The 15660-nt window shown below is 51.0% G+C and overlaps 1 protein-coding gene across 1 annotated transcript in view; it reads left to right on the top strand.

Moving 5' to 3' along the window:
- The first annotated feature begins 548 nt into the window (after nt 1-548).
- The window catches only part of GALNT17 (polypeptide N-acetylgalactosaminyltransferase 17), a 595450-nt gene continuing 580338 nt past the window's right edge, over nt 549-15660 (top strand). The window contains exon 1 of the mRNA XM_017956661.3: nt 549-1444. Within this exon, the coding sequence (XP_017812150.1) occupies nt 1207-1444 (238 nt within the window). The 5' untranslated portion in view covers nt 549-1206. The remainder of the gene's footprint in view (nt 1445-15660) is intronic.

The following is a 15660-nucleotide window of genomic DNA, read 5'->3' as shown; positions in this document are numbered from 1 at the left end:
GGAGGAGGAGCTGGCGCCGCCGCCGCTCCCCTCGGGCCGCGCCCCGCCCTCCGCCGCCACCTGCGCGTCCCCTCAGGGCTCCCCAGCTCAGGGGCTGTGTGGCTCTCGGTGCCGCAGCGGCGGTGTCACTGCGTCCGCCAATTGGGAGACTCGGCGTTTGGCTCCCGGGGGCGCGGGACGAGCCGCGCAGCCGGATCTGGCGAGCGGAGGGTGATACGGCGCGCGTCCCTCCCTGCCGCGCGTCCCTCCCCGCCGCTCTCCCCCGCGGCGTTGTCGGAGGGGGTAGAGAACTGCTGTGACTTTTGAGGTCCGACTCCTTCCGGCCAGCCTCGCGACGCGCCAGCTCCGAGACAGGCCAGTGCGCCCTGCAGGCCCCGAAGGCTCTTGGCGCGGTTTGGGGGCTTGGAACGTGTCCGGCAGCCGGCGGCGCTGAGCGCGCTGGTGAGTTTGCCGGCGAGGTGGGGTAGACCCCGCGCGGGGGGGCGGAGAGGACGTCGCGCTCGGCCCCTCGCCCGCCCCCTAGTGTTGCCCCCACTTTGAGAGTAATTGAGACTTGAGCGTGACTGCGGAGCCTCGAGGATGCGGGCGCCCCGCGCGAGCTTCCCCTCTGCCCGGCGCGATGAAGCGGGTCGGTGAGCGGAACAAAGGCGCCAGCCAGGGGGAGCGGGTCCTCTGCTGAAGAGCGCGGGTGGCGCGCCGCGACGGCCGCCTGCGGGCGAGGGTGGAGGCTGTGCGGCCCCAGGCGCGGCGCGCTCCGCCGTGGGCGGGCGGCGATCCCTGAGCCCGGCACCTGCGCGCCGCTCCCTCTGCGCCTCCCGGGCGGCCCCGCCTGCTGGCTCCGGAGTCCGCGGCGCCGGCAGCTAGAGGTCCAGAGGCGAACCCCTTGCTGGTGCAGAAGAGAGACCCCGAAGTCCCTGGCCTTTCCCCGAGACGCCTGGAAGGGGCCGTGCGCCGTGGACTGAGTAGGCGTCTCGGGGAGCACTTCTGCAGAGCGGGGTCTTCCGTGTGAGCGATTCCGCGCTCCCCACGACCGTTCCGTCCTCCCAGCTGTCTCCGCCGCCCGAGCATCCTTGAGGTGGGGCGGGCAGGGGCTTGAATCCCTGCCGGCCGTCTGGTGTGTGAGGCTTGCACGGCCCCTGGCTGCCCCGCGCCTCGCCGGAGCCCCAGGGGGCGCGGGTCCGGGGCGAGGGCCGGCTGGGCTGTTTGATGGCTTCACTGAGAAGAGTCAAAGTGCTGCTGGTGTTGAACTTGATCGCGGTAGCCGGCTTCGTGCTCTTCCTGGCCAAGTGCCGGCCCATCGCGGTGCGCAGCGGAGACGCCTTCCACGAGATCCGGCCGCGCGCCGAGGTGGCCAACCTCAGCGCGCACAGCGCCAGCCCCATCCAGGATGCGGTCCTGAAGCGCCTGTCGCTGCTGGAGGACATCGTGTACCGGCAGCTGAATGGTAAGGACGCACGCCGGCGCCTCCGGGGCTCGGCGCGGGCGGGCCGGGCACAGAGTGAGCCCCGGGGTTCCTGCGCGCTGCGCGCTGTGTTTGGGAGCCGGCACATCCTGGCTCCCGCGCTCTCCATCTTACTCTTCCTGCCCCATCTCGGGCAGATGGCCGGGGCTGCTGGAAAGAACAAGTTGCCTGATTCTTTTGCGTGCCCCACCTGCAAGTTTGGTTTTATCCTGGAAACATGTCAGTACAGTTGGCTCCGGGTCCCCGCGTGCGGACTGGAAATCATTCCCTGGCGACTCCAGCCCGAGCGCAGAAACTAGTGTAGCGGCCAAATGGGACTGGAGGCACGCGGGCAGACGTGTAGGAGGAAATAGTTTTAGAGCCCAGCGTTTGGTGGGGGAATAGGGAGCGGGGAGATTGGAGGGCTTAGATGTCTGCAGACAAAGGCAAGGCCCCAGGTCGCAGAGCTAATGCGCTTCGGTAGTATATCGGAGGAATATGCCATCTCTCTATGAGGTGAGCTGCTTAGCTAAGAATGAGGACTCCTCCCTTCCCGCTTCCTTTGTTTCTCCTTGGGGGCTGCGGAGGGGCGATTGTTAAAAGTTCAAGGTGGGCCTGGGAAGTTTCCAGAATGTAGCAAAGCGAGATGTGGCATCCCATTAGTGACAATTGTCAGAATCTGTGCCATCTAAAATGTTGTCCTCAGTACTTCAGGAAAAGAGGGAGACTTTTTATGTGCTCTCGTCACACCTGGGCCAGGTCATTGGACACTTGCTGTCCCCAAAGTCGGAGTGAGTGTTACCTACCTGAGTACAGGCAGGTTTCCAGGACTCATGGGGTTATCCAAGCAGATACATACTTAGGTACAGACTGCCTCCTCCCTTTCTGAGCTGCTAACTCATGTTCTCAAACGAACTGCAGATAATCACGCAGATCGTGATAATAATAACTGATGGAATTCTTACTGTGTGCCAGAGGCGTGCAAAGACATTACAAGTGCATTATCTCACTGTATGTTCACATCTGTCCAGCGAGACTCCACCCATCCCCAGAGGGGAAATGAGAAAAAGAAGCGAGGCGAGGTTAACTAAGGTGCCCTGTGTTAAATAAGGTATAACTGCGCCCCAAACCGCTGTAATAGGAATGATAATAGAGTTTGGAGTCAGAACCCTGTGTCTGGTTGACCACAGAGCCTGTGCTCTTGACCCCATAGGCACAAACTTCTATCCATGGTTTCCCCCTAAGTGAAAGGAGTATTAGGTTTGTTGAAAACAAAAATATGTGGAATTGCAACTACAGACGTATACCTTCTCACATGGGAGGGTCAGGCTCAGCTGTCTTCACCGTGGTGGCAGGGGGCAGGGAGAAGGAGGATGGCAGATGGTTCTCTTCCTGCTCACCAGTGGTCCCTGCTGGGTACTCGGCGGAGGGATGGGGTGGAGGGAGAGGGGAGGTCAGATCTCTGAGCAGGTGAAAGGATGCTGCGGTCTTCTCAATGCCATTTGACAGGTATCCAGGGGAAGCCTTGAACTTACAGGGTATATGGCCTGGCTGTCAGGGTAGCCCACGAAAGTTATGCGGAAGCTCTTCTCTCAAGTGTCTGAAATATGGCACAGAATGCAATAAAAACTAATAGTTCATTTCTGGAGGAATCAGAAACTTATGGGGTGACTTATAATTTGGGATAGATTCCTGCCGTAGACATACCCATAGGAACTTCAAAGGATAACCTGGTTTCCCTCACTCATCAGGCTTTTCTCAGGGACACAGGTTATTTTAGTATCAGTTTCTTTGTTTTATGTTTTCCTTTTTTTTTTTTTTTTGTGAGACAGGGTCTTCTTGCTCTGTCACTCAGGCTGGAGTGCAGTGGTGCAGTCACAGCTCACTGCCGCTTCGAACTCCTGGGCTCAAGTCATCCTCTGGCCTCAGCCTCCCAAGTAGCTGGGTCTACAGATGTGCATCACCACACCCTGCTAATTTTTTAATTTTTTGCAGAGACAGGGTCTTGCTAGGTTGGCCAGGCTGGTCTCAAACTCTTGGCTTCAAGCAGTCCTCCCGCCTGGGCCTCCCAAAGTGTTGGGATGACAGGAGTGAGCCACCATGCCTGGCCCCAGTATTAGTTTCAATTAGGAGCACTAAATGTTATATAGCTGTACCCGAAACTTCCCTCATAGGAATAATAAAATTCTATAATAATAACTGATGGAATTCTTGCTGTGTGCCAGATGTGTGCGAAGACATTACAAGTGCATTATCTCACTGTATGTTCACATCTGTCCAGAGAGGCTCCACCCATCCCCAGATGAGAAATGAGAACACTAGGTGAAGGAAGGTTAGGAGGCTACTTTCTACATGTCACAGACTTACATGAACCCACTGAGCCTTTACAATGACCTGCAAGATGGGTGCTCTGACACCCACCTGAACAACGTGCTCACAGTCACCTGGCTAGTGAGTGTCAGAGCTGGGAATTGAAGCTGGAATGTCAGGCTCCAGAATGGAGGTTCTTAGCTCCTGCACTAGTGTCTCGATCTTCAGCGTGTGCATCACAATCACTGAAGAGCCCTTTAAGACAGATTTCTGGGTCTCCCGTCCCGGTCTGGGTCTGGGGTGGGGGCTGAGAATTTGCCTTTCTAACAAACTTGGGACACGGCCCTTGACCCACTGCCTGGCACTCTGCTGCCTACATCAAACAGAGAGTAAAGGTAGAAAACCCATCCGACCTCCAAAGCCAGCTCGTTTCGAGGACTTAAGCTGAGAGCTTGCTTCTGATCGGCTGGCATCTGGCTTCCTTCTCTGTGGTCTTCTGCCCTGTAAACAGTTCCTGGGCTGGTGGAGTCAGGTGCTGTGGGGCGGGAAGGCTGAGTTTTCCTGACTTGTAAGTGGGCAGCAAGGCCAAGTTGAGAGCTTTTCCTGGGCAAGCTAAGAATGCAAGCTGTGACTAGGCAGATGTCATCGGCCTGACTGCCTAGTGTCATTTGCGGTGACATGAAGCCTGCAGGAAAAGAGCAGGGAAAAATTGTGAAATATAGGGGACTCTTCCTATCTCCACCTGGCCCCTCAAGCACCTTCATCCTCTGCCGGCGTGTCCCATCTGTTGATGTTCTCCACCCGCTGCAGTGGGAGGCTGCGGTGAGAAGGCAAAGGGCTCCTAGTGCCTGGGGAGACACGTGTTCTCTTGCTCTGCAGCCGGTCTTCATTCATTGCTCCCGAGGGTGGAGAAGGAAACCTTGACCTTAATGTTCTTTATTCCTTTGGAATTAATGGAGAGACTGCTAGAGCTGGTGCACTGTGCATGTAAGAGGGCCAAGGCCACTTGGTACAGAGTGGGAGCCGGGCATTTTAAAGGTTGTTCAAGTTTCTTAAATCTTTCTCGTGGACCCCTGTGAAGTCCAAGCAGTTGGGATTTATGGAGGGCTCTACCTCCTCCTGGCTGCTGCTGCTTTTTTTTTATTTTTTATTTTTTTTATTTTTATTTTTTGAGATGGAGTCTTGCTCTGTTGCCGAGCTGGAGTGCAGTGGTGAGCTCTCCCCGCTCACTGCAGTCTCCGCCTCCTGGGTTCAAGCGACTTTCCTGCCTCAGCTCCCAAGTATCTGGGACTACAGGCGCCCACCACCACGCCTGGCTAATTTTTGTATTTTTAGTAGAGATGGGGTTTTGCCATGTTGGCCAGACTGGTCTTGAGCTCCTGACCTCAAGTGATCCGCCCGCCTCGGCCTCCCAAAGTGCTGAGATAACAGGCGTGAGCCACTGTGCCCTGCCTATAGGCTTCTTTGTTTTTTTTTTTTTTTTTGAGACAGAGTCTCACTCTGTTACTCAGGCCGGAGTGTAGTGATGCAATCATAGCTCATTGCAACCTCTACTTCCCGGGCTCAAGTGATGCTCCCACCTCAGGCTCCCTAGTAGCAGGAGCTACAAGTACGTGCTACCATGCCTAACAAATTTTTTGTAGAGATGGGGTTCTGCCAAGTTGCCAGGGCTGGTTTCAAACTCCTGGGTTCAAGTGATCCCCACCCTACTCCATTTCATCTCCCTCCCCACCCCCGGCCTTGGCCTCCCAAAGTGCTGAGATTAGAGGTGTGAGCCACAGCGCCTTGACCATAGGCCTTTTAAGGGCTGGAACCATATTTTTGACTTTTAATACCACCTCCATCCCTCATCACACCACAGCCCCTTGCACTTAATGGGGCACTTAAGGTTTATTGGTTGATCAAGTTGTTGGGAACTAGTTTGAGGAGGTAAGTGATGGCCAGATAGGAAATAACCTCAAGGCTGTAAAGGCTGGGTTGGGTTGGATGGATGTGGAGAGGAGTAGGGGCTGGGAGGACTCAGCTAGAGAGACTGAGTGTGAGAAAGCCATCTTGCCTGCGCCATCTTGTGGCTCCTCTAGTCTTCACCTTCCTGACTGAAGAGAACGAGATCCTTCGAGGCCCTCGGACGAAGGCCCTCGGAAGTGAGCCAGGTTAGGAATCGGCAAGTTTCAGCGTGTTTTTGTTAAATGTATGATTTCATAACGTGAATATGGCTTTATAGTTAACCCTTGAACAATGCAGAGGTTAGCGACGCCAACCCTTGCACAGTCAAAAATCCAAGTATAATTTTTGACTCCCCCAGAACTTAACTATTAATAGCCTACTGTTGACCAGAAGGCTAACTGGTAACATAAGCAGTTGATTAACACTTATTTTCTACGTTGTGTGTATTATACACTGTATTCTTATAAAAAGTAAGCTAAAGAGAAGGAAATATTAAGAAAATTGTATAGGCTGGGCGCATTGGCTCATGCCTGTAAAATCCCTGTACTATGGGAAGCTGAAGTGAGAAGATCAGTTGAGGCCAGGAATTTGAGACCAACCTGGGCAACATAGCAAGATCTCATCTTTACAAAAATCAGCCGGGCATGGTGGTGCACACCTGTGGTCCCAGCTCTTCAGGAAGCTGAGGTGGGAGGATGTTTTGAGCCTAGGAGTTCGAGGCTACAGTGAGCTATGATTGTACCACTGCTCTCCAGCCTTCTGGCTCAAAAGAAAAATAAAAAATCATGTGGAAGGAAAATATATTTACTATTAATTGAGTAGAAGTGGATTATTGTAAAGGTCTTCATCCTAGTCGTCTTCACATTGAGTAGGCTGAGGAGGAGGAAGGGTTGGTCTTGCTGTCTCAGGGGTGGCAGAGGAAGAAAAAAAATCTATGTACAGGTGGACCTGTGCAGTTCAGACCCTTGCTCAAGGGTCAACTACATATTCTTTTTTGTAGAATAAAATTAATTCATATTTATTGTAAAAAATTTGGAAAATCTAAACCAGTTATACAGGAAACAATACCATGTTTAAAAACATTTTAAACGATGGCCTGTTGGCTTTGTATGAGCATTAAGAAAGTGGACCTAGTGGCCGGGCACAGTGGCTCACACCTGTAATCCCAGCACTTTGGGAGGCCGAGGTGAGTGGATCACTTGAGGCCAGGAGGTCCAGACCAGTCTGGCCAGCATGGCGAAACCCTGTCTCTAAAAAAAATACAAAAATTAGCAGGGTGCGGTGGCTCGTGCCTGTAATCCCAGCTACTCTGGAGGCTGAGGCAGGAGAATGGCTTGAACTTGGGAGGCGGAGGTTGCAGTAAGCTGAGATTGCACCACCGCACTCCAGCCTGGGTGACGGAGCAAGATTCGGTCTCAAATAAATAAATAGAATAGCATAAAATAAAATAAAAAAGAAAGTGAACCTAGGGACAGATGGATTTCTTGTTAAAATTCTTCTGTACGTGATTTTTGGCTTTCTATTATGTTTCTGTCACCTGAGGAAGTTACTTATTTCTCTCATTTTAGAGATGAGAAAGGTGAGAAACAGAGCTACTGTGTGACTTCTCCAGGGTAACACAGTTAGGGAAGGGCGGAGCCAGGTTCAGGAATACCAGAGTACTTCCTCCCAGGAGTCCAGCACTTTCCTAATGAGTAAGGGGAAAGAGATGGAGGGGTCTGGAATTTCACTTGCCCCTCGCAGGCTCCAAACCTTAGAGACACCCCCTCCCCTCCTCAGAGTCCCCACGCAGGGCGCACATCAGAGCTGTAGCCCTGTGAGCCCAGGGCTTCTCTGTCATAAGAAGAAATGCAATTGATTCAACTTAGGTACCAAATTTAGATTTCAGAAAGAGATTGAATAGAAGTGGAGTTGCTTAAAGAAATGGAAAATCTTTGTAGAAATGGAGAGAAGTCAAAATTACCTCTTCCAGTCCTGCCCCCAGGCCACTCAGGCACTTGAAGTTGGAGTCTGAGCGATAGGAAACCAAAACTCTCCTGTGTAGCCCCAGCACACCACAACCCACCCAACTGAACTCCCTAGGCAAGGGAAGTGAGTTGGCACAGAGAGACAGAGGGTCAGGTCTCCAAGGTGGAGTCAGAAAGAGAGGGATGGTGGCCAGGCACGGTGGCTCATGCCTGTAATCCCAGCACTTTGGGAGGCCGAGGCGGGCAGATCACTTGAGGTCAGGAGTTTCAGACCAGCCTGGCCAAGGTGGTGAAACCTCGTCTCTACTAAAAATACAAAAATTAGCCAGGCTTGGTGGCGGGCATCTGTAATCCCAGCTACTCAAGAGGTTGAGGCAAGAGCATCGCTTGAACCTGGGAGGCAGAGGCTGCAGTGAGCAGGGATCATGCCACTGCACTCCAACCTGGGCGACAGAGCGAGACTCTGTCTCAAAAACAAACAAGCAAACAAACACCAAAACCAAAAACAAAAAGAGAGGCGTGGTGTTTGGAAAGCATCTCTGTTCATCAATGCCAGAGGTGGTCTGGTGTTATATTTCTTCTTTCTTGCAGCCCACAGATGCTGGATGATACCACCATTTCCTGCAGGAAGGAGCGAAGGGAGGGAGAGGGCACATGTGCATATTAAAATCAGTCCCTGCAGGGAACATCAGAAGGAAACCAGGGCAGTTCAAGCCTTCATTTGCTGCACGCAGACATTCCACAGGGATTGAGGACAGGTGCGGGCCCTGGGTTGTGGAAGTCTCGGTCCCAGAACCAGGGCTTTGGTGCTAGAGGGACACCCACTCCCTTTACCTCTGAGGACTCAAGGTGTCTGGTTGCAGCTGGCCCCTCCTGAAGAAACAGGGAGTCCTGTTCCTGGACAGCCCTCAGATGCGGGCACATCTGTGTTGGCAGGTGAGTGTGACTGGCACCCTGCCAGTGGGGGCAGCTGCCGCCTGACCAGCCCAGAGGTAGCAGGAGAGGCAGCCAGTGTCATTCTCGCTGAAGAAACCCAACCCCCCTGACCTTTGCTTGTTGCCAAATCTGGAGTGCCCTCTGTGGACAGGAAGAAAGCTTGGTAATTACTTAGAGCTAAGAGTGACCACAGGAAGATGGAACATGAGCACACCCAAGCCCAAGGCCAGTGAAGAAACAACCTAACATTAGATGACCTGGGAGTCTTTAAGACTATATTAGAAGAACCAGGCGCGGTGGCTTACGCCTGTAATCCTAGCACTTTGGGAGGCTGAGGCGGAAGGATGGCTTGAGACCAGGAGTTTAAGACTAGCTTGGGCAACATAGCAAGACCTTGTCTCTACAAAAAATAAAAAATTAGCCAGACGTTGTGGTGCATGCCCATGGTCGCAGTTACCAAAGAGGCTGAGGTGGGAGGAACGCTTGAGCCTAGGAGTTTGAGGCTGCAGTGAGCCGTGATTGCACCACTGCACTCATCCATCCTGGGTGACAGAGCAAGACCCAAACTCTAACAAAACCCCTCAAAACCAGCGTATTAAAAGGACACTCAGGGCCAGGTGTGGTGACTCACGCCTGTAATCCCAGCACTTTGGGAGGCTGAGGCAGGTGGATCACGAGGTCAGGAGTTAGAGACCAGCCTGGTCAACATGGCAAAACCCCGTCTCTACTAAAAATAGAAAAATTAGCCAGGCCTGGTGGCGGGCGTCTGTAATCCCAGCTACTCGGGAGGCTGAGGCGGGAGAATCGCTTGAGCCTGGGAGGTGGAGGTTGCAGTGAGCAGAGCAAGACTCTGTCTCAAAAAAAAAAAAAAAAAAAGACAGACTAAGTTTGATTTCCACTGTTGCTTATTACCTCTGTGACCTTGGGCAAGTCCCTTCACTTTTTAAGTGCAAAATGGGACTGTCATATGTCAGAATGAATTGAAATTCAAAATGTATAGCATAAGCATGAAACCCAACACACAGCAGTTGTGAGAATACAAAGTACTTATGGGAAGGGCCATGCGTGCTGTTTCCCATTATATTCCCGAGACACTTAGAGCTGCCCCCGGCCAAGGTAGGTACTCAGGAGATGTTCTCTCTCTTTCTTTCTTTTCTTTTCCATCCTTATCCTTATCCTTATCCTTATCCTTATCCTTATCCTTATCCTTATCCTTATCCTTCCTTCCTTCCTTCCTCCCTTCCTTCCCTTTCTTTCCTTTCTTTCTCTTTGAAACAGAGTCTCTGTCACCCAGGCTGGAGTGCAGTGGCAAGATCTTGGCTTACTGCAAACTCTGCCTCCTCCGGGTTCAAGTGATCCTCCTGCCTCAGCCTCCCTGGTAGCTGGGATTACAGGCATGCGCCACCACATCCGGCTATTTTGTGTGTGTGTGTGTGTGTGTGTGTGTGTGTGTGTGTGTGTGTGTATTTTTAGTAGAGACAGGGTTTCACCATATTGGCGAGCCTGGTCTTGAACTCCTGACCTCAAGTGATCCTCCTGCCTCAGCCACCCAAAGTGCTGGGATTACAGGCATGAGCCGCCGTGCGGGGCCCTCAGGAGATATTTCTTGAATGGATGCATGGACAGCTAGAGATGCTTCGTAGCAGAGTGTGGTCATTGTTTTAACCAGGTGAGAGGAGGTCCTTTTCCTTGTAACTTTCTTGGACTCTTTGGACTACTTTTGGATCCTTCTCTCTTCCATGTGTTTATCTGAGCCAAACTCCATTTCCTTCTTCCTTCTCCTCACATCCCCTGCTCCTCCTCTTACTTATAATGATGATGCCTTTGGCTGATGGCTTTTGATGCCTAGGAGAAGAAATGGCAGACTGTCTCTATCAAACCCAATTACAGAACACGACGGTCATTCATATCCATCAGTGAGCACTTTCTTGGTGGAAGGCGTAGGCTAGATGCTAAGAGTACAATGATGTGCAGAGATCGTGCTTACTCAGGCATTGTGGAATAGTGGAAAGATACCTTTGTGGCATTTCCAGGGATGTGCTCTGTCCCTAAAGAATATTAGACTGACTGGGCACAGTGGCTCAGGCCTGTAATCTCAGCACTTTGGGAGGCCCGAAGCAGGTGGATCACTTTATCAGGAGTTCGAGACCAGCCTGGCCAACATGGTGAAACCCCATCTCTACTAAAATTACAAAAATTAGCCAGGCATGGTGGCGCATGCCTGTAATCCCAGCTACTTGGGAGGCTGAGACAGGAGAATCACTTGAACCTGGGAGACGGAGTTGCTGTGAGTTGAGATCGCACCACTGCACTCCAGCCTGGGCGACAGATCGGGACTCCGTCTCAAAAAAAAAAAGAAAAAAAGAAAAGAATATTAGACTGAGCATGGAAGTAGGGAGGCTTGAACTGGTGCACAGTAGGTGCTTAGCCAATAAGTGCTGAATTTAAGCAAGAACACTTAGAAATTTTCGTTCATGCACAATAGGTGCCAGGTAGAGAGTCTACCTTGTGGAAGGTGTGAAAGCAAATCAGAAGAAATGGATTCTCTTGGCCGGGTGCAATGGCTTACGCCTGTAATCCCAGCACTTTGGGAGGCTGAGGCGGGTGGATCTTTTAAGGTCAGGAGTTCAAGACCAGCCTGGCCAACACAGTGAAACCTCATCTCTACTAAAAGTAGAAAAATTAGCTGGGTGTGGTGGCACCTGTCATCCCAGCTACTTGGGAGGCTGAGGCAGGAGAATCACTTGAACCTGGGAGGCGGAGGTTGCAGTGAGATGAGATCCCACCACTGCACTCCAGAGCGAGATTCCATCTTAAAGAAAGAAAAGAAATGGATGCCCTTGAGAGGTGGTCAGAGCCAGAACTAGGAATCTGCAGAGTTCCTGGCAAGGGAATGGCATGGGCAGAAGAGTGTGTGGGGACGTGTAAGTGAGGAGGTGTGGTGGGAGCTCCTTGGTGAAGGGGAGTTTGTTAGGAGGACTGGGTGGAGGCTGGACTGGGCCAGGTTTTGGATCCCAGGTTGGTTTGGACTTAATTGTGTAGGCTTGGGGAGCCATTGTGTGACCAAGTCACTATGTTGACTTAACGTGATGTCATGTTGTGGCTTAGTGCATCCGGGGATGTTGGGAGAGTGGGTTGGAATGCAGCAGTAGGGCGGGGTGTGGTGGCTCACGTGATGGCTCAGCCTCCCAACACTTTGGGAAGGTGAGGTGGGAGGATCACTTGAGCCTGGGAGTTCGAGGCCAGCCTGGGCAACATTGTGAGACCCCATCTCTATTTAAAAAAAAAAAAAGAATGCAGCAGTGGGTATAGAGAGCTGGTGTTGCTGGCGTGGCTGGCCCTGCCATTCCTCTGAGTTGAGGACTCCACCAACCCTCTGAACCTCAGAGTGATTTCAGTTGCATGTCATTTGCTCCCTGTTTGACTCCGTGATCACATCCAGAACTAAGAGTCAACATCTGGGGCCGGGCGCGGTGGCTCACGCCTATAATCCCAGCACTGTGGGAGGCCGAGGCGGGAGAATGGTGTGAACCCGGGAGGCGGAGCTTGCAGTGAGCCGAGATCGTGCCACTGCACTCCAGCCTGGGCAATTGAGTGAGACTCCGTCTCAAAAAAAAAAAAAAAGAGTCAACATCTGGAATTGCTGCATTTGGAAAATCTGAATCAGCTTTGGAGCTCTCTGACCTGAGCCCTCTCTTGGGCTCCCACTTCTCTTACACCTTGTTGAGGTCCAGCCCTCAACCTTGCCACTGTTTCTAGCTCCCTGTGCTCCTGTCCTTCGTAATGGTGAGTCCGTCAAAAATCCCCTTGTCAGCTCCTCGAGTATCCTCACCTCCTCGTCATCTGCGGCATCCACCAGCAACCCCTGATGGTAGGTCAGCTTATTCCTGGGAAATTTCCCACCATGGCGGGCGTTGGTGCCATAGGATGCAAGCTCAGGTCTTACCCAGGCCCTCAGCATGTCCAGTACCTGATAATCATCATTATTATTAGTTGTTCACATCCATTAGTGAGCTCTTCCTTGCTGCAGGAGGAAGCTTAGATGCAAGAGTACAAGGAATTACAGAGGTCACACCTATCTAGACATTGTCATCTAATTGGAAGGATACATGTGTAATTTTACCAGGGATATGCCAGGTCCCAAAAGTATTACAGAACCAATAGGTTCATATGCCCACTACTCAGTAACTGACCAGTTATACCGCGACTGTAGGGTTTGTGGCAGAGAAAGAGTTTAATGATTGCAGGGCACGGAGTGAGGAAATGGGAGGAGACCCTCAAATCCATCTCCCGAAGGAGTTCTAGGCTGGGGTTTTGTTTTGTTTTTGACGGAGTCTTGCTCTGTTGTGCAGGTTGGAGTGCAGTGGCACGATTTCGGCTCACTGCAACCTCTGCCTCCCGGACTTAAGCAATTTCTCCTGTCACAGCCTCCCAAGTGGCTGGGACTACAGGTGCATGCCACCATGCCTGGCTAACTTTTTGTGTTTTTAGTAGAGACGGGGTTTCACCGTGTTAGCCAGGATGGTCTCGATCTCCTGACGTTGTGGTTTGCCCACCTCAGCCTCCCCAAATGCTGCGAGTACAGGTGTGAGCCACTGCACCCAGCCTGGGCTGGGGCTTTTAAGGGGATCATGGAGGACAAGGGGCTGTAGAATTGGGGTCATGGATTGGTTGGCATAAGAGGGATGAAATTGTCAGGATGTGGAAACTGCATTCTTTGGTGAGTCAGCTTCTTGTGGGGTTCTTCAGGTCAGCTGATGTCCACAGATTCCTTGCTGTGTAGGACCTGAAAGAGTGTCTTGAAGGGAAAACTTAACACTTCATGTTTACCTTGTCATCCATGGAGCAGTTAAGGGAAACTATAATCTTGTAACAGGGTCGCAGCCTGGCAACAAAGCAAGACTCCATTGCTACAAAAGAACTAAGAACCTAGCTGGGCATGGTGGTGCACACCTGGAGTCCCAGCTACCCGGGAGGCTGAGGTGGGAGGATCTCTTTTGAGCCCAGGAGTTTGAGACTACAGTGAGCTGTGATTGTGCTACGGCATTCCAGCCTGGGTGACAGAATGAGACCCTGTTTCTAAAATTAATAATAATAATTAATAATAAATACATAAAAATAGGGTCTGCATGATTCTAGGACAGTAGGTAGCAAAAAACCATGAACAAGCAGGTCAGAGAACAAGCTGACCTACTGATGAACGCTGAATGTGCTGCAAGCTTGGTTTATTTTCATTCCTCCCCACTCTTCTTCACTGATTAATTTTATAAAGTTCATACGGGTTTCTTTATTTTTTTATTCGTATTTTTTGAGAAGGAGTCTCACTTTGTTGCCCAGGCTGGAGCGCAGTGGCACGATCTCGGCTCACTATAACCTCCACTTCCTGGGTTCAAGCGCTTCTCCTGCCTCAGCCTCCTGAGTAGTTGGGATTACAGGCGTGTGCCACCACACCCCACTAATTTTTGTATTTTTAGTAGACACTGGTTGTCACCATCTTGGCCAGGCTGGTCTCGAACTCCTGACCTCAAGTGCTCCGTCAGCCTTGGCCTCCCAAAGTGCTGGGATTACAGGCGTGAGCCACCCCACAGGGCCCATATGGGTTTTTTTTTTAAGGGAATATTTCTGTCCCTTTCCATTTTCCATACCTCCCTGAGCCAAAGAGGAGGTGAGCTGTGCTGGGCTGCAGGGATTCTTCAGGAGGCGGTGGAGAGGAGTGGATGGAGTGGCCTGACTCCAGACTCAGTCTCCTCTCAGCTCCCCAACCGCTGAGTGACTGCTGATCTCAAATGACACAGAGATTTGTTCCTCCCCAGGTGCCACCACTGCAGCCCACTTCTTACTGGGATTGTCACAGCTGTGGCTGCTGCAACAACTGAGTCCGCTGGGATGCGCTGAGGCCAATGCCGGTCCCGGGTCCTCTCACTCCTTCTGGATTCAGGGTTCATGTTGCAGGGGCAAGACCTGACTTCCTAGCAGCTCCTTAAGGGAGGAGAGATGGAATCCAGAAGTACAGGGAAGCCAACTCTCCATGGGTGGCTTTTGGCTGGAAGGATGCAGGAGGAGGGGAGCCACAAAGCAGCAGATAAATTATCTCCCGCTCAGCAGTGCAGTCTGGAGATGTGGTGCCCATGTGGCCCCTGGGAAGAAGTCCAGCGAGAGGAAGTGCTCACTGCATTCCCTCCCTTCTCTCTCCCTCCCTCCCCACCATCCTCCCTCCCACAGCACTTAGAATAAATGCAGGACTCACAGGGGCTGAAAGACCTTCCTCTCCCCCAGTGATTGCTGCTCACGGGTCTTTAGACTGCTCTGACATGTGCATGACAATCGGCCGAGCCACTGATAGAGAAGTTTTCCCTTTTAATCATGTCCCTGTCATTGCTAACTGCAGAGTCTCAGCTTTGCCGTGCATGAGTAATAAACCGCTGCTGTAATTACAGGCGGCCACGTCCAGACACCAACACGCGAGCGTGCTGACGGTTAATGGGGAACAGGGTTCCAAAGGACTTCTTCCATCCTAGCCTCGGACACAATGGCTAATTGTGTGATTAGCGTTTACTGAGGAATGTCCTGTAGTTACACACAGCTTGTTAGGTGCTGTACTTCCCTGGTGAAAGAGCATGAATTTGGGTTCGGGAGACCATGGTTCTAGGTTTACTCTATTTCTAGGGACCAAAGTTTGTGCATCTATAAAATGAGACCGGTATGATTATAGGTTCCTTTAACCCTCAGATTATGAATAACATCTCTTTCTCTCATTGTATTTATGTATTATATATATATAATCTTATATATTATATATAATTTATATATTATATATATAAGTTCTGTCCTTCTAAAGAACCCTGACAATACAATGAGATATTATATATGTATATAACATATATATACATTATATATACTATATATTATATATTTTATTGTATTATATATGTATTATATTATTACATTATATAATATATATTGTATATAAGTATATATTATATGTATTTATTATATATAATATGTATAAGTATATAATATATAAATACATATATAATATATAAGTATATATAATATAAT

This window comes from Papio anubis, chromosome 4, assembly GCF_008728515.1.
Source record: "Papio anubis isolate 15944 chromosome 4, Panubis1.0, whole genome shotgun sequence".
Taxonomy (NCBI): Eukaryota; Metazoa; Chordata; class Mammalia; order Primates; family Cercopithecidae; genus Papio; species Papio anubis.
Note: the sequence above shows the minus strand (reverse complement) of the source record. Positions and strands in the feature narration are given on the sequence as shown.